Genomic DNA, 19,292 nt, shown 5'->3' with positions numbered 1-19,292 from the left:
TAACTGTATTTTCTTACTGCATTTGCTAAAACCAATTATATAAATCAGTCAATTCATTTTTAAGCTATATGAAGATCCTAAAATTTATGTTCCAGTGCTCTTCCTGGTGCTTTTATGTATGCAGATTGTCAGTTATTCTGGAAAGATGACAACACAGAGAAAACAGAAACTAAATTCTCCACATTTGATTTTTCATGTAGAATCTGCCCTTTTTGGCAAAGATAAAACCCTGAGATTATGGGCATATTAACATTTTGGCATAAGAATACAAAATCATCAGACCCACATGTCCTCCAGAAACAACACAGGGGAAGAAAATAGACTAAACTTGATAGTGACCTCCTCATCCTCACACTCCTTCATGGGTTCTGAAAAGAATGTAATGTGGTCTGTGCAGATGGACCAAGTCTGTAACTGGATAGTTTGAGTAGTCTGATAATCTTCAGTGTCTGCTAATAAACCCAGTGTAACATTAACTGTTAGTTGGTTCTAAATCTGACATCTGCATCTACATCTGACAGATTCTCTACTCCTGAGATAACATTGACCACTGTATGAGGAATGCTCTTCTGATAGATGCAAAACAGACATTGCTACTTAGAGCAGCAACATATGATAGTGAATCATATTTTTATTTGTAATATGCAGTCAGAAAAGAAAAACACTCACACACTGGAACAGTTTTTGCTTAGGTGCAAACTCACTGGACATTGACATGGGCTATGCTGTTCCTTTCTGGATGCCCAGCATGCTGCCTCTTGACCAGTAGAAAAAACACAACTTCCTCTCTCAGTATATTGGTACTGCTTTGCTATTACATTTTACTGATACTATCCCATGAGATCTACCATTTATAGCTTTCAGATTTTTTATTTCAGACACAAGAGTTCTGGGCTCTCTCAGTGCTGCCAGCCACTTGTCAGGTGCTTATGACCCATGTCTATGCCCCATGCTTCCTAATAGGACAATATAAATTTATTTGTGTGAAACCTATGTACTTGCTACATTTTACTTCCTGAGGAACTCCTCCACAAATTCTACAGCAAAATGTAAAATAAAAAACCTTTCAATATTTTCCATCCCCCTTCTCTTTACTTCAATGGCCACTATGTCAGGCTGCAAAATAAGAATAATACCTTAATTAACCCAGCAACTTGAGGGTTAAACTCTGGAGTTTTGACATACTGGAGAAATAATGTACAAATTCTTTTCCTCAGTCCTTCCAAGTTGCATTCTTTCACCTCTCTTGACAAAAGATCAATTTCCCTGTCAATTAATGCCACTAATTCCTCGGTTAATTTACATTCATGTTCCTGGAAAAAAAAAAAAAGAGAGAAAAAGGAAAATCAACTGCACAATAAAGAAGCAAACAAACAAAATCATTCAACAAGACATGAAAGCAACCTATGGAATCTATGGACATTACCATTCATACCTCTGTATGTTCATATAAGAACATGTTCACAGAAGAACTCGTTAGTCTCTCAGGGAAAAAAATCTCCAGGGAAAGAACTGTAGAACTACAAAAGTGAGAATGCTTACAGATTCTGTTTTAAAGGGCCTGTATATGTAAACCAAAGCTGTGAGGAACTGTAAGCCTGGAAGCACTAAAAGATGCTTAGCACAGGTGTAATATAGATGAGTTTAAAAAAAATGCCACTAGAAAACCCAAAAAAATCCACCACACAAGAGGCATGGGGGACTTTGCCTGGAAATTAGTCACTTCAATATTTCCAATGCTTGGCAGGAGATTCTCCAGAGAGAGAGACGTAAGAGGTGAATGAGTTCAGTGATTTCTCAGGTAAAAGAGAGTGCTAATTTACAGAAATTCACTTGTTCACCACAGCAATATTGACTTGTGTTACAATGGGCAAGAGTTCATAAACCAGAAGCGTTCTCAATGCCATAGTGACTCTAAATCAAATACTGACACTGCCAAAACAAACAGCAAGATGCTTATTTGTTTTAATAAGACCAGGAAGCAGCATTCTATTCTAGGCTGATGTCAACAGTATCATCCTGAAAGGACCTTGAAACTCATTCTTTTTGTACATGAGTAAAAAAATAAAACATATATGAAAGACTAAAAAAAAAAATGCAAGCAGCTTCTAATTCATTGGGAACACTAGCAGCAACAGTGGCAGCAGGGAGTGGGGGGCAAAGAGAAGAAGAAAAAAAATCAGTATTTGCTACCCATAAAATTGGTAATCCAAACTAATAGATAGATAAGGTTCTACACAGATATTTCAAAGAACTGAGAAAAAATTAATAGTAGTTGCCACATATATCCCTGCCACAGCTCTCATAAGGTTGATTTTAAATAGGAAACAAAACTTTGTACTAAAATTGTATTATGTATTAATATACAAAGACATCTAAAACCCTGGGGTTAAAATTCTAACACAACCTGAAGACAAATATGCACATGATAAAGTGAAATATGAATTTAGAGTGTGTGTGGAATTTAAATTACACTCACACACCAGGTAGTACATGAGGGTCTCTAGCTCACCATCATGGCACTTGCCTGCCAGCAGCAGCACTGTTAATGAGTCAATTAAGGGATAGCACCTTTGGAATAAAAAGCTTCAAGTTAAACATAAATAGGAAACTAAACCTTACCTTCACTGTCCATTTGAGTGTTAACAGCACAGATATCCTCTCATCTTTTGGGATGTCCTTTGTGTTAATGCTGCGGTAGATTTCAAGCAGTTCTTTGCCACGGAGCGAGTTCGGTGTATCCATTTCAGTGATTTTTCCATCAAATGCTTTCCACCTCCTAGGTTGTGCACACTTCAGAAACAGTTTGTAGAACTCTGAGCTATTAAAATCTGACCACCAGCTGAACAATTGCATTATGTTACATCAAGTTTTATCAGAGCAAAGAGGAAGTTAACATTAATGCTTGACTAATGCAAAAGGCTAATTCTATTGCTGATATTGATACAGCACCTCTTCCACCAAAGCAAGCATTCAATTGCACACTTTATTTAAAGCAGCAGGTCATGACAATTTCAACTTACAGGATATTAAAAGCAAATAATATTCTCCTAAATGGATATGCTCTACTTCTTTAAAGTGAATTTACTGACAGTAGTGTTAGAATACATTTGTTCTGTATATCACTTTGCAGTCATAAATCCCATCAAACTATCAGTAAAAATCAATGGGTCTGTTGACTGTGTAAAGATTGAAAATTTGAGACCTTAAAGTCTACTGCAGTAACAAATATCTCCAGGGAACTGTTCTATTTGTACTAGTTGCAGAGAAGGATAGAAGGAATACAGTTTGTTAGAGCTGGGGCAAGGTATGTATTTACAGTTTACCAGACACTTCACCTAGCTTCTTGTTTGCCAACTTCACCACATGCCATATGCCTTATGCTTCAATTATCTCTTTGCACATCTTTAACTTTTATAGACAGTAACAAGTTCCATGATGTCACCTGCCCCACAAGGTCTGAAAAGTACAACCATTTTCTTCATTTTCTTCTTTCCAGAAGATGGATTTTGGATACAAATAACTGTTACATAAAGAGACAGGTGCCCAATTCCAATAGAAAAAGAGTTTTCAAAAGCCTCTCCCGTCATCACTTAACTCAATTTCCTTTTCTTAATGGGGAGAGGTACTTGAAACCTCTTTCTATGTTTCAATTATTCTCTTTCACTATATTTGGAACTTAAGTACTCACTAACACTCACGAACTTCACCTTGCAGTCTCAGTGTGACCTAGCAACAGGAACACTTTATGCAGTATTCACATGTCTAGTAGCTTTCTGGACAGGACCCCAGTATTGACACAGTCATTATTTTGATGAAATTGACTTGATATGGTGATAAGCAATAAAAATATCAAGAATATTAGATAGCTAGAAGAGATGTGATTAGTTATCACCACAATCAAAACTTTTCCTCACTTTTAAGTAAATAGTTAGGTAAGGAAAAGAAAGAAAAAATAATTTCAGAAAGGATTTAACATCAAATTAATGACACTTAATTACATTTTCAGTGGGGGTAGAAATCTAATTAAAGGAGATATTGTTAACCAGGGATCACATTTCACAGCCAAAACTAAGAATGCAATAGCAAAATCAGACAGTAGCTAAAAAAACCCCAAAACAACTAACCAACTCTTAATTACTTGGTGAAATCTTTGAATTTCTGCAAAACTTGAGCAAGGCGATTTTTTCTCTGTCATATATAGGGAGCATTCTATTGTATGTTCATTTTGTTTCACTATCTTTATACAATACTAGAAATTCTTTAAAAAACCCAAAAACAAAACCAAAACCCCACACTTTGCAAACAATGAAATTCAGACCAACCTAGAAGGTCTATTATGCTGGCAATCCTTTGTATGTTAGATTGGGACAAATCACTCTTTTCCATATAGTAGTTCATTCAATACCTACATTTGACCCTCTTCAAGGAAATCACTTACCATAACAGAGAAAGGTCATTTGCTAATGCTAGAAAAAATCAATGGCCAGGGTAGACCCTAAGAAATAGTCAGTAAAATTAGATTTTTCTGATAATTTGCAAACCCAATAGGTGCAAGTAAACTTGGTAACCCATTCTTCAAATGACCCTTAATACAGACCAATTCTGTTATTATAATTATTTCTTCAAAAATAAATCTGTAACTTCTGTATTTTTTCTTACTACTTGATCATAGCTGGGTATTACATAAAAATTTTAAAATGGAAAAAAAAATATGCAGCCTTTTACTGAAAAAAGAAAGAATCACAAGTTCTCTGGTTTCAGGACTATTTTTCTGTACTCCAGACTGACAAGAGAAAAACTAAAACTTTGAGATCTTCTGCCAGCTTTCTCTTGTCTTTTAGTCTGCTGGCAGTGCTGTGGAATTTACAATAATCCTGTTATCTGTATTACTACAACTACACTCTGCTGCCAATGTATGAAAGCAGAAAAGGCGCCTGAGGAAACACACCACCACAGAGAGAGAGAAAAAGGTGAGTATAATAAAAAAAAATCCATAGGATGTGTGCAGAAATAGTACAAAACATGAAAGGTATGAACTGAGTGACAGTTAATAGTTACACAAATTTCTTTAAGTCAATATGATTGCTGTACAAAAGCTTAATCAAATACTTCCTCTCCAAAGTACAAAAGCTGAAGAAGAACGAGTTCAACGTAAAGAACCCCCTAGAACATAGGGCACACACCACCAGTACCAACCTTCATAAGGGCACACATGCCTGTGGAGGTACATGCTTAAAGTAGCAAAGAAGGGAACAAAGGTTTCCATGGAGAAGCAACTTTCATGCCACATTGGCTATTGCAGCTTGCAGTCTTCAGATGTGAAAGATATTATTGCAGCTTTAACTGGCAAGTGTCCAGATCAACATTGCCAGCTCAAAGTTCAAGAAAAAACAAATTATCCCTAATCAAGCACTCAAAAATAAATTTCATACTGTAATTTAAAGTGCCTAAATTGCACTGTTACAGTCATAGCAAACCATCCATCTAATTTTGAGATTTACAAAATTATATTTATCTTTTATAAAAATACAAAAATTTTTACTTTTTCTCCGAGTTAGAACTATCTATGTCAACAGTTTAGAACAACACTCAAAATCCTACAGCTAACATATAAAAAACATGAAACATTGCACTAGTTCAGAAGCTCAATAAATTTTAAAACTAAAAAGATTACAGTCCCTTTCATGAAAAGCATAATTTATACATTTAAAGTAGGAATAAATAAATTATTAGTGACTGCTTCAGGAAAAACAGTCTTTCCACTTGTCTTTCCACTGTTTGGAAAGACAAAATATCAGTTGTCTCTGATGTGTCTCCTGATTCTCCAAACATCAACTGTCACTGAGAGTTCTTGTGCTGAAGAAAGTTTAGCTTCTGATTCTAGATGTAAGAAAACTGTACAGCTTGTCAGAATATGTGCTGGAAGCAATCTGTACAGGTAGGACACTGGAAATCAGTCCTTATGGAAAAGTAAGGACAGAGTCAGTTAAAAGTGAAACATATTTGCTTTGACTGTTCCAGGCTTCTTTTTCAAAGAAGGTAACACAACAGATTGTAAGTAGAAGAAGCAAACGTTAAACACAGAAATGATTCAAGGCTCTGAAAATAATCCTAATTATTTGGTTTAGTGGGGTTTTTTTTCATTCTTGAAAGCAGTAAGACAGAAAACAGTCATTGCACAGCAATAAATGTGGTAATAGTTCCACCAACATTTCAGATAAGAAACTTGTTCATAATGAGAAATGTAATACATTTTATCAAATCACATTTAGAGTACAGTTCCCCAGCATCATTACTAAAAAGAATGCAAAAAAGTCTCTTTTGGACAAAACCACCATTTCTACTTTTGAACACTCAATAGTCAAATTTTTAAAATAATAATACTAAAAAAATTAGATAGCTAAAAACCATTTCTGTGGCAGTATTTCTTTTCATAATCATGTAATATATTTTGAAAATAAACTATTACTTTTTTCCAATGGCTGGACCTCTACCTAAAAGGACAAGCTTTTTTTGTATTTTACATTAAGATACCACTGAATTTAATGCCAATTTAAATAATTTTTGTGAATTAAAGAATTCTCTTTTTTTTTATAAAGACTGAAGAACACTTCCCTTAATAATCATCCCCAAGATTATACAAGAATGAAATCTCAAGTTCTAATGGAACTAAAGTCAGTGATTTAATAACTGAATTCAACATCAGATTCAAACTCTTCTTTATACAGGGAAACAGAATAAATGCTTTCTTTAAAGAAAGACATATGATGACCAGAGGCCTATACTCATTTAGGAAATAAATGACAAATTTACTTCCTGAAGGATAACATTTATTATTATTATTATTATTATTATTGTTATTGTTATTGTTATTGTTATATTTTTATTATTTTTATTATTATTATTAACATATTTATTATTATTATACTTATTGTTATAATTAATTATATGTATTGTTTATACTTTTTATAGGTTAACAGCATTAATAATCCACTGTTCAACCTTCAATTGGTCTGGTAGCTATGAAATTCTCAGCTTGGAAAAAAGAAATTTACTAAATTGTATTGACATGAACAACCACATAATTTGGATATTTATAACGTTTGCATTCATATGATTAACTGTTAAAAACTACAAAAGGTATTTTTGTACTTTGCAGGTGTATTTTCTATTCCTGTACTTAGATATTCTTTATGATCAGAATTATTACTGACCTTACCCAGAAAGTGCAGTATTGCTTTTTGTTGATTCTCCAGATTGGCACTTAGTTTGTGCATCCCAATGCAAGCAATGAGCTCTGTCTCTTCTTCCAGAAGTGCAAAAAGTGCTGCCTTTCTTTTACCTCCAGTAAGAGTTCTGTTAATTCGCTCAGTCTCCTCCTGCATCCATACTGCAGATACAAATATTGTTACTTTCCAGCAAAACTTCTGCTTCATATTTAAGAAACAACATAATCGACTTTTCTTTCAATATTCACTAAAACTCAGTTTCCATTTTAGGGAGTTGATGTTATAGCTATTTTCAATACATGCAGATGGCCTAGAAATGAATGTAAATTATACAGATGTTCTGTGAGAGTATGTGTGTGTACATCAATTCCAGACTGCCAATTTGCACTCCAAACTCAAGGATGAGTAGGAGAAAAAGAATCTGTATGTGAGAAAAAGATCACATAGGTGGAAATGGATGATGAAATGGCTGCATCTTACTGTGGTACCACTAGTACCCAGTGCTGAGAATATTACTGCTTCTCCTTGCATAAATGAGTAAAATCTAAAGAAGCTTGAAGTCCTCCAAAACTGAGATAAAACTTGACTGACAGTCACATTTAGCACTTCAGGTTTTACACTGGATATTGCAGTGGTATCACCTTTTGCCATCCAAGGCAGATGAGAACACATTAATAACTTGACAGTCACTGCTTTACTCTCCCTTTCCTTTTCTATAACACAACCCTTCAAGTGGGTGAAAGTGGCCACACAAGAAGCCACAGGAGGTGATGACAGCAGCACATGGATCAGTACATGCTATATAAGGATCTGACCCCCTGACACTTTTGCTGCCAATATAGACACTGCGTGGATTTAAAGAAATCTGCCTGTAAAATCAAACTGTGTTTACTGCCTTTGCATATCCCATAACAATTCCTGGCTTCTCTGAAGAGTCTGATCTAGTTCAAATACCTCTAGGGTTTTGTAGGGAATTTTGTAAGATCCAAAACTTCAACATTCCTGAAGAATACCTCAAAGTATTGTTATCATCCCAGAGCAGTTATGCAAAAGCAAAACCCAGAGTAAAAGGAAACCATTCAATATGTGAGGCACTGAAAAATTCTGTAACATCCTGGATCAGGTAAGACTAGAGGCAGGAGGAGGGAAAGGAGGAAGGCTTATTTTCTGCCTGTGGCTTCTTATCTACAACACCTTGTTTTCCATTTTTAAATATTTCAATTCATTTCCTTAAGGCTCTCCAAGCTGTAACATGACAGCTGTCTGCCAAGTTCTGAGAACCCCAAGATATATATTTTAAATACAGCCAATTCACCAAACAACAGCATTATACAGAATGATTTACATGAAGCTTTATTATGCCTGAAGGGGGCATAATAATGCCCCCCAGCAACTTCTAAGGTGGAGCAATAAATACAGGAAGCAATTTTATACATTCAGAAATGAAAAAGCTGCCACTTACCATTGATATTCACTTCTTGATTCCCCATTTACCTGCAACCAATCTAATCTCCTCTTAGATTATCTGTTCTGCAGATTATCTGTCTGCAGAGATTTTACTCATTACAATTTTTGCTACACTGTTTATAAAGTAAAATAGCTCATACTTTTCAAATAAATAATAAATGCCTATGCAGACATGCTGCATATATAGATAGACCTCATTTGCACTATATAGTCAATAGTTCTTGTACCACCAGGAATTGCTTGTACTGACTGACCCTGTAATAGTAACCCTGTTGTGATTACAGCAATAACCTTCACAGATCCCTGGAGGACAATAGTCTCATTCTATTACTGTCACAATGATTTAGCTTGTGTAAATTGTTGGCACTATAAGAATGCAAAATTGTTGCAGATGCAGGTAGAAAAAATCTCCAAGTTCCTAGAATCATTAAGCTCTATTAAAATGAAGAGCATGATTGCAAATCTCCATGTAGAGAAGCAACTAGCCAATACCAGTTAACAAAAACTAAACAGTGAGATTGATACCAGACCATTATTGTTAATAAAATAGTACAAAAAAAAAAAATCATTTCAAATACTGGAATTTGTTCTGTTCTGAAGTGGCACATGTTTTTTTCAGGTTGACTAGATATGAAATTTCTGAACATGCTTGGCTGAAACTTTTATTATTTGTGAATCCAAAGTCATTCAATTAAGCTAGAGACACTTGCATAACCACAAGTTTCAAATCTAAAAATATCATGAAGATCAGCACTCTTCCATAACTTCAACAGAACTTACTTGCTTCTACTGCAAGTAAGACTTTTCACACTTAAAAAAGTGAAATAGTAAGACTTCTCATAAGTGGCAAGGAAAAAAGTCCTATTTGAGTACCTTGGCTTTTGATACAGATACAACTTGAAAAGGGCTTGATTCTTGGGAAGTGAAAAGCAAACTATCTACACAGAAAAAGGGGGGGGGGGGGGGCGGCTAGACAACCTCAAACAAGCCACAAATCTCATGAAGATACTATTCCAATAACTGCAAAGCTCAAGACAAGGAATAATTTTTACATTCGTCACGAACAGTGATATTTCTAAATCATTTATTAATTCAGACAAAGCCATTTGTTCAACGCCACACAAAGTATGACAGCCCTAAAAGATTAGTGTATAACTTGGGAATTTTTGAATCGTGATGCTAAGCTCTATGAATAACACATGCCATCAAATTTATGCTCAGTTTACCACTGAAGAAAGAGCTGAGATGGTTTATGGTAGGGCAGGTGGCTTTGCAATGAAGTAGGTCATCTCTTAGGTCAGCTCTGCTACAGGGACAACAATATCCTAACTGGCAAAGAGCTAGACCATAAAGCACTGTAGCTGAGATAACATAAGAATTGTTACAAGTTACAGTACAAACCCCTGGCTTTAAAAGAGACATTGTAAAAAAACAAAATTTGTCTTGCTGTTTCATTATATGCTGCTACAAGTGCACAGCTTTTGAATGTTTTTGTTTTTCCAAAGGAAATACTCTAAGTTTTTTGCTCTATTTGCACCATTACAATCTTGTAAGGTTTTATGTCAATTATCTGCAGCATTCACATTATTTTTCTGAAGATGTTTAGAGATGCTTGCCTGTATTAAACATCATGTACTCCAAGAACAGGAAATGTATGACTTTCAGAATATCCTGCAGAACTCCTAAGAGATTTTTAAAATGTTGACAACACAGTTTTATGAAGCATGGAATGAACTAGGAAGGAGAAAAAGCATCAGTAGAGGACAACTAAGACAAAAAGAATAACTTCTGTCATATGCTGTAAAATTCTGTACAAAAATTCTTCAGCATCTTAAATGTAGAGTGAAAGATAAAAGCAACTCTGATCTAAAAAAACACCCTTTTGTTCTTCTAGCTGACCTTAACTGTAGACATAAATAAAAAATGTTAATAAAACTGCCAAAGAGCACTCTTCTACAAGCCAGTTGTTTCTAAAAAAAGGTGTACTGGTTTTGGCTGCAATAGAGTTAATTTTTAGTCACAGCAGCTTGTAAGGTGCTGGATGTTGATAACACAGGGATGTTTGGTTATTGCTGAGCAGTGCTTACAGAGCATCAAGCTCTTCTTCCTGTTTTGTAGTAATACATGAAAGTAAAATAATTATTTTGCAATGAAAAAGATTCCACTGTCAAGCAGAAAAAAAAAATCCATAAAAACATGTAAAAACCCTAAGTTTGTTTTAAACAAACTGTACTGTTTTGTTGCTTTAAGGATATCCCTTTAAGAAAACTTACATTCCAAGTCATGGTAGAGTAGCTCAAAGTCTTCTCTTGTTTTAGGGTTCAGTTTTTTCTCATACTCTCTAATCAATTTTTGTTCTTTCTCCCATTTTTTCTGTAATTCTTCTTGTGCCTCCTGTGCCAGCCTTAACCTCCTTTGCTCCTTCAGATTTTGTACTAAATATGCAGCATGCCAACGACGGAAATACTTCTGTATTACTATTACCTATATGTGATACAATACCAAAGAATCATGAATTTAAAATGAAACAACATAGTATTTTGAAGTGTAGTATTATTTATTAACTCTTCTCCAGCTCCCTAACTACATTTTCTAAGATTTTTCTTGTACTGAAACTAATTGAAATGTTACAAAATCAGTCATGTACTGTTAGTTTAAGCACTAGTATGATTACTCAGTTAGGTAACTGCAGTAATTTAACCAGTGAATACAGTGGATAAAATAGGTTCAAATAATCAAATCAAAATATAAACTACATTTAAATATCCATTTTTCTTTTTCAAATCTCCCCTTAAAAATGTATTTTGCCATGCACTGTTTTTATTCTTTGCCTTATCTTACTGCCAATTTACAGAGTGGAAATGTAGACACATTTGCAAAATTTCTTTTAAATTTCTAGTTACAAAAATCAACACTTAGACACAACATCAACTGCATTTTATTTGTGAACAAATAATGAAAGCGAAATTACTAATGCTGTTATGACAGAAATGAAAAAAGAAAATTAAATCATCGACCTTGCCAAGCTGTGGCTATTGAGGACTGGGGAAATGTCTACGATATGTTAAGGGAGGATACTGCACAAGCCTCACCTTCTGCTGGCTGTTGCACTACAAACAGTTCAGTCAGATCAATGCCTTGAGGTACCAAGCACTATTCAGCATCAAAAGCTATCAAGCACAAAATCATACTAATACAGTCACACTGTCTCTGGTAATATTTTAATCTAAAACTTCTCTTGAATATGTCTTCAAACAGTATTTCAATATGGACCTATACTGCACTGGGCAAATCCATCAATGTGAATGAACACCAAGCTGACCACCATCTCTCTACTATGTATTATCAATTACCTATAGACACATTATAGATTTCCATAAGGGTCACTAAAGACCACAGTAAAACATATTGGTAGTCCTGAGGAAATTACTCCCTACCTGGGTTCCACTTCTACAAGATGCACATTGCCATCAGCTACAGCTGAGCAATTTAAGAAGTTCTTACTCTCACAGACATATTTTAGGAAAAGTCCTTTCATTAGGATCTTTTCTCCTGAGAAGCTGAGAGGCCTCAGAAATGAAATGTAAACAATAATTATCTGCTGCTGTGGAATGCAACAGGTGCATCTTTGATTGGTCTCATGTGGTTGTTTTTAATTAATGGCCAATCACAGTCGAGCTGTCTTGGACTCCCTGGTCAGTCACAACATTTTATTATCACTCCATCCCTTTCTATTCCTTTCAAGCCTTCTGATTAAATCCTTTCTTCTATTCTTTAGTGTAGTTTTAATATATCATTTTCTTTTAATATACTATATATCATAAAATAATAAATCAGCCTTCTGAAATATGGAGTCAAGATTCTCGTCTTTTCTCTCATCCTGGGACCCCTGCGAACACCACCACCTTTACAAGAAAACTTCTGCCCAGAAAACTTCAAATACCTTACCAACCATGTCAATACAATTACCAATACAATTATTCTACTTAGACATTTGGGGAATCAACTGTTTCTCCATTCAGTTGGATTCAGACTGTCTATTTTCAGCAATCAAATTAATAACTAGAGCATTTACAAAGCAATGCCTCATCTAACACAATTTAGGTCAGACTTTAGTTAGATGTGCAGTCACAGAACACATGGTTTCCAAAAAGCAGAGTGGAAGGCCTAAATGGCATCCTCTGCCCAATGAATATGCAGAATCTGTAATCTGAATTGCCTTCATGAGGCAACTCAGTGCACCAGAAAACCCCACAGACCCACTGCCTGTGTTTGAACAGCCCATTTCTACTTTAGTGTCAAAGCAGGGAGCTTGAACAGAATCCAAATGGATCAGCTTGCACAAGGTAACCTACTAAGTCTGATAAAACCCCAACCAAACAGACAAGGAACAATAGATTGTTCTCAAAACTCAAAAGCTTGAATGCAGATCTCCTAAATCCTAACCCAATACTGCATTTATTTCAGGCCATACATTAAGCATGTATCTTAGGTTATTCCAAAGAGATCATGAGAATGTTGTAAGAACAAGCCTGCTTTAATCCTTAATGCTCTACATGGGAACGTAACTGTCACTGTGAGACAGAAAACAATAATTTCATAATTCCTAATATTTAAGAGATTGCAAGGTATCAAATGTCACTAAAACCCTAGAGCAAACATGCACTTCCTCTGTAACTGAAAGATCACAAAAGATAAGCATAAGAAGACATTTTACAGTTCACTTTTAAATTCCGTCTTTGAACACTCTGAACACTCATTAAATATTCAGATAACCTTCACAATTCATTATTTTCCAGATAGTTTCAAACAGATAAGGACTTACTGCTTCAAGTCTACGTTTATGGTATTCCTCTGCTGTAAAATACTTTCCAGGAGTTATTAGTTTGTCAGTCATGTTTGATACATAAAGGCCAGTTTTAGTCATCTGTGTTGATGTTGTATTTCTTGTTTGTTGTTGGGCATTTTTTTCCACAGCCGTCTGGGGAAAAAATGCATGTCAGATTAGAAGCAAATACACAGAGATTTTTTTCCTCATTACAGTAAGTGGCAAAATTAGCTATTTGCAATAAAAATCACAAGAATAATTATATTTATCTAATAAATACTTTCATTTGCACATTTATCTCAGATTTATTTCCTCTTTCCTATTAGAAATAGTGCCAGCATTCTATTCCATTTGGTAAAAACAACATTCTAAAGGGACATTACAAAGCCTTTACCTGTGTTCCCCTACAAAATAACTGAATTCCTTTGTCAGGTCGTTTTTTGGGTTTTGTTTGTGATCCTGCATTATGAAATTCCACTCCTGTTGACACGTTCCTAAATCCACCCAGAAAAGGTTTCTTGTAGGTAGGTCTTTCAACTTTTACAACTACTTCTTGAAATGAATCTGAACCTGTTAAAAGGGAAGTTCCAAAATATAAATATTGCTTATTTCAGTAACACATCTAGATTAGATCATATTTACATATGTATTGACAAATGTGCAAAAGCAGCATTTACCTGTTTCTACTCTGACAGTTAAGACATCAGGCATGTGGTAATCCTGTTGAATGACTTCTCCAGGGAAACATTCCTGATTCTCAAAGTTAGGCCAAGTCTTCCAAGATGTTCCATTATCCTTAATCATGCTTACTAAAAATAAAACCAAAATTAATTCCTGAGAAGCTTCTCAAAACATACAAAAAACTCTTTCAACTTTAGCCCAGGATGATTTTATTGTAACACTGCAACACAGCATAACCATCGTTTTTTCAGCTAAAAGACAGTCTATTTGAAAGCTGAAACGGTATTATCATACAATTTTAAAGGTGGTATCTAATGTAATACTGCCACCACATAAAGATATTCCTAGCCAGCTTCTCAGAATGAGAGCAGATGAATGCAACCTAGCCAAGAGGAAAGTAGTCAGCAAGTCCATACGAGGAATTGTTATTCACTGTGCTCAGCTGCTGAACAGGATATGCTGTGTTCTGCTCTGAAGAACCACGCAAATGTGGTCCTGTATTAGGAAGTGACTGAAGACATCCAGAACACTGAAGAACAGGTGTAGGAAATGATGGATGATTTGGGAGGCTGCAGGAGAAAGACACGGATAAAAGAAGGGTGGCAGGCAATTTATAGGGGAATCTAAGAAAGGTAAAATAGTAAGGTGATTTCTATAATGTTGGCTAGACTGGTAATTTAAATGCACATACCAAATATGTATACTTATGCATACACATTCCTGGAAATAAGAATCATTCTATAAAATGCCATCTAGAAATGACTACTACAGTTTGAGATAAAGAATACATTCCTTACCTTTGGACTATGTTTCAAATGAGAATTTAAAAAGTTACTGCAGGACCAAATCTCAGCAAGGATAAACAGAATGAGGGTGTGTGGGAGTGCAAGAAGCTATAAGCAAGTTGAAGAAAAAATATCTCTTTAAACCATTAATACCCAACATTTTAACTACTTCTTTACCTGTCATTGTCCCCTTTTCTGTACTGTCTGGTAGTACTGAATTTTGAGAAGGAGACGGCTGGTTCCAGCCCCTCTCTGATTGTGCAGTGCCTGCAGGTTCAGGGAGGGGAGGCTTTTCTGCTGGATCCCCATCCTCTCCGACTGCTTTTCCTTGTGAGGGTGCAGGTGATTGCTCTGCACCTGATCCTTCTGATGTAACAACTTCAAAGCCATCTGATCCACCTTCCATTTCCTAAAGCATCAGTTGCATGCTTTTAACCTTCCTGCAAGAATAATCACAGGATCTATTATAAATTGCATACTGGCACATTTCTACTACCAGAATGATGTCCTGAAAAGCTTTTCCTGTATCTAATCCCAAAAGGCCTATTGAGAACAGCACGAAATCTTTGCTTCCACCAAACAGAAAGTTGGTGGCTGGTGTTTACCAAACGTAACACTCCAAGGCAGGTAGCCGGCACAGTTCTTTTTACCTCTCGTTCTCTGCCTACAGAACAAGATGGTCCGAGGGGTCATTACCTAGAGACAGCACACCTTTACGGTTTTCCGAGTTGCCACCGAAATTATACGGGCTGGAAGAGTCCTAAGCCCAAATTCCTCAGCATAGAACCACAACCAAACCCGCAGGATCCGGGACGCAGTAGCTCCCAGCGGGAGCCCGGGGACGCCAAACCGCTCGGGCGGGCGGGCCCCCGGCACAGTGCGCACCGGGGCCGGGGGTGCGGCCGCCGCCGGGGGCACGGCTGGGACCCCCGCACCCACCCTCCCGCCCCTGTCCCTGTCCCGGTCCCTGTCCCGGCACCTCCCGGCCCGGCGCTGCGGGCAGGCGCTGCTCGGCCCGGCGGCGGCGCGGTAGCCACGGCAACCGGCCTGGGGAGCAGGAGCGTGCGCACTGGGGAGCGGGGCCGGGCCGGGCCGGGCCGGGCGGGCGGACTGGGAACGCTCCGGAAACCCGCCGGGTCGGGAAAAGAGGAAAGGGAGGCGGTGCGAAAGGACGAGCAAGTGCCTTGCTTCCCTCCAGCTACAGCAGCTGCACGAACCCGTGCTGGCCTGGAGCGGCCCCAGTGCCGGCACACCCGCAGGGGCCGTGCCCGCGCTGTGACCCTGAGCAGCGATGAGAGCTCGTACCAGCCCATAGCGGCAGCAATGTACGAAAACACCGTTTTTCCTTATATCCTTATTCTGTGGGTAATAGCAGAAGTTGTACTAAAGCCCCAGAACTCTTGGATATCGAGAAAGGGTGTTGTGTGTGAGTGTTGGCAGCCGCCGTGCCACTCACCGTCCCTTCCGGGCAGTGTGGCAGTGCCTACCCGTGACATGGCTTGTGCCTAACCCTGCTGCTCTCCTGGAGGGACGGTGCCCTGAGGACTGAGGCTGGCAACTGGAAATTAAAGACTTGCAAAACAGAATGAAAACCATACGAAATTGGATTTCCTGGTGTTTGAGGTGCCATTCCTGACACAACTCCTGCAAATGTTTTCAGCATGCTACAAGAAAACCAAGCGGACAGTCACATCACAGAACTTTCAGATGTGAAATACACAGTTCTGTGTTGCAATTCCAAGACAATCCTGAAAAAAGCCTTTCAGCAGTCATTGAATTCAAATGGATACTCAATAATTGCATGCCATGATCACTGTTACCATGTTTCCCAGACATTGTTTGGCACTTGAACGTGGGCCTACTCCGCATCTAAAGGACAGAAATTTCCCATTACTACTACTAATGCTGTTTTGTATAAAACCTTGTTTGAACTCCCAGAATAGGATCACCATTAATTCTGTAGAAAGATACTGCCATTTGTGTCACTTTGTCACTGTTATATAGTTGATTAAACATTCAAGCTCATTTTCAAGTTGCAATGATTTTTCATTTTTTCCCTAATGAAATAGCATATAAGCTTTGAATATTAAAATAATAAAAAGCAGCTTTCACTCATCTCCCATTGGTTTTGGTTTCAGGTTCAGAACACAGCCACTTGGGATAGGCTAAGCAGCACAGATGGCAGGCTAGGAATTACAAAAACCTCAGTACTTGCCCTGCTCTCACGATGGGAAGGTTATTTTTGTTATAAAAGGCTTTGTCTCTGCTAGGTCCCATCCTTGCAGATAGACCTCTTTTTTATTGACATGACTTCAATCAGATGATCTCAAAGTGTTTTAAAGATCTAAACTTTGTTAACTCTACAGCTTGCAGCAATTTACCTTACTACAGATTATAAAATTACATTACAACAGATTATAAAATTGTTTGCATCATCATGGATTTCCAACAATTAAAGGAGAGAAATCAAGCAACATCATTAGTTAGCCTTCAAATTATACCTTGCTAGCATATTCCTCTTGGGATAAATTAGGACCTGTATGGAGGAAACAGATGTGCATTTGTGAAAGGAAGATGAGAGTATGTTTTCATTTGTGAAAGTCAGTTTTAAAAGGCTATATATCAAATTTCAGCTGCAGTGGGCCATGAAAAAAACTTCCTCTCCCCTGGAGGACAATTAATGAGCTTATAGGAGAGCTCTTTTAAATCACATGATAAATACATCTTTAGTAGTAGAGGAAATAACTGAACAAGAAGAGAGTACAGCAGATGTCTCAGGTACAGAATAGTAGAAAGAATTCCAGTAGTTGCTACCATATTCTGCAAACTTTCCTTCACCCCCACACCTCCAGTATTTCATATGTCTATCATTTATACTAGACTTTGTTTATTGTGGGTTTTTTAAAAATTTATTTTGATTTCTCTCAGGTCAGCTCAATACTTATTACCAAAATCCATTAATTTTCATTACTCATGTGACAGCATTGGCCCTCATTCAAGTCTGTAATCCCTTACAATTTCTCATGAGAAAATTGTGTTTGTTGACTTTAGCAAAGTCCTCTTCTGGAATGCCATCTAGTGGTTTTACTTAGGAAAAGACCAGCTTCTATCTTAGTCAAGACTGAAAAATCCTTCAAAACCAAACTATAAAACTAAGTATTTTTCACTTCTTAATTTTTCAAAATTTAAAATATTTATGTAATTATAGTAATGATAGTTGGGGGGAAACCCCAATGCTAAAGAATGCAGTGAAAATAGTTTCTGGAGGGAATACCTTGGGAATACTGGTTTTCTCTCCTATTGACCTACCCCCAAATACCATTGCATAAAATATAAATTTGTAATTAATTAATTTATAATAATCATGTCACAAGTAAATTTATAAGCCTAAAAACTATGAAAAAACAGCTATGACCAAGTATGATGGGTAATGTAACTAGTGCATAAACAAATGCTTGTTAAACTGCAGATTTTTGTGATATAGCTATATTCCTGTCTTTAAACTTGCAGGAATGTTGCTAGTGGTCTTGAAAAAAAACATCAGTAAAGGCAAACTTGCACAGGACCCTTAGATCTAGTTTGGATATTTTATTCAGGATTTTAAAGATTAACTCTCTAAACACAAGCTTTCAAAAGAATCACAGAATATCCTGAGTTCCCAGATCACAGAATATTCTGAGTTGGAAGGGGCCTGCAAGGGACCATCAAATCCAGCTCTTAAATGAACGGCCCATCCAGGAACTGAGTCCACACCCTGATGTGATTAGCCCCACACTATAACAACTGAGCTAATCTCAGTGCTCAACATCCTGTAGTTGAAAAACATTTCCTATAGCAAACCCAGACTCCTCGTGATACAGCTTCATGCTGTTCCCTTGGGTCCTGTCACTGCTCACCAGAGATGAGTCCCTGCTCTTCCACTGCCCCTTGTGAGAATGTTGAAGACCACAATGAGGTCTCCCCTCAGTCTCCTCTGCTCCAGACTAAAGAGGTGACAGCCTGTCCACTGACCTCAGCCACTCCTCATATGGCTGCCCCTCAGGGCCCTTCACCAGTTTCCTAGCCCCCCTTTGGACACTCTCTAAAAGCTCTTCATCTTTCTTGTGGTGCCCAGAACTGCCCCAGCACTCGAGGTGAGGCTGCCCTAGAGCAGAGCAGAGCAGAGCAGAGCAGGACAATCCCCTCCCTTGCCCAGCTGGCAATGCTGTACCTGATACACCCCAGGACAGGACTGGCCCTCCTGGCTGCCAGGGCACTGCTGACTCACATTCAACTTGCCATTGACCAGGACTCCAAGTC

The 19,292-nt window shown here is 37.3% G+C and overlaps 1 protein-coding gene across 3 annotated transcripts in view; it reads right to left on the bottom strand.

Annotated features, from left to right (window-relative positions):
• IQUB (IQ motif and ubiquitin domain containing) overlaps positions 1-16,022 on the bottom strand; it is a 30,323-nt gene extending 14,301 nt beyond the window's left edge. For 2 of the 3 annotated variants that reach the window (XM_054271725.1, XM_054271706.1), the window contains exons 1-9: positions 15,690-15,850; positions 15,171-15,433; positions 14,205-14,336; positions 13,922-14,097; positions 13,525-13,680; positions 10,973-11,183; positions 7,218-7,393; positions 2,623-2,793; positions 1,137-1,313 (exon numbers count right to left, since the gene is read on the bottom strand). In XM_054271725.1, the coding sequence (XP_054127700.1) occupies positions 1,137-1,313; positions 2,623-2,793; positions 7,218-7,393; positions 10,973-11,183; positions 13,525-13,680; positions 13,922-14,097; positions 14,205-14,336; positions 15,171-15,399 (1,428 nt within the window). In that variant the 5' untranslated portion in view covers positions 15,400-15,433; positions 15,690-15,850. Of the gene's footprint in view, positions 1-1,136; positions 1,314-2,622; positions 2,794-7,217; positions 7,394-10,972; positions 11,184-13,524; positions 13,681-13,921; positions 14,098-14,204; positions 14,337-15,170; positions 15,434-15,689; positions 15,851-15,972 lie in introns of those variants that run through there. The other variant, XM_054271716.1, reaches the window with a different exon arrangement.
• Between the last annotated feature and the right edge of the window lie 3,270 nt (positions 16,023-19,292).

This window comes from Melozone crissalis, unplaced genomic scaffold (genome assembly GCF_028551555.1).
Source record: "Melozone crissalis strain CALT ecotype California unplaced genomic scaffold, PUWL_Pcris_2 ptg000004l_1, whole genome shotgun sequence".
NCBI lineage: Eukaryota > Metazoa > Chordata > Aves > Passeriformes > Passerellidae > Melozone > Melozone crissalis.
The sequence above is the reverse complement of the archived record's forward strand: the minus strand, read 5'-3'. Positions and strand labels throughout refer to the sequence as shown.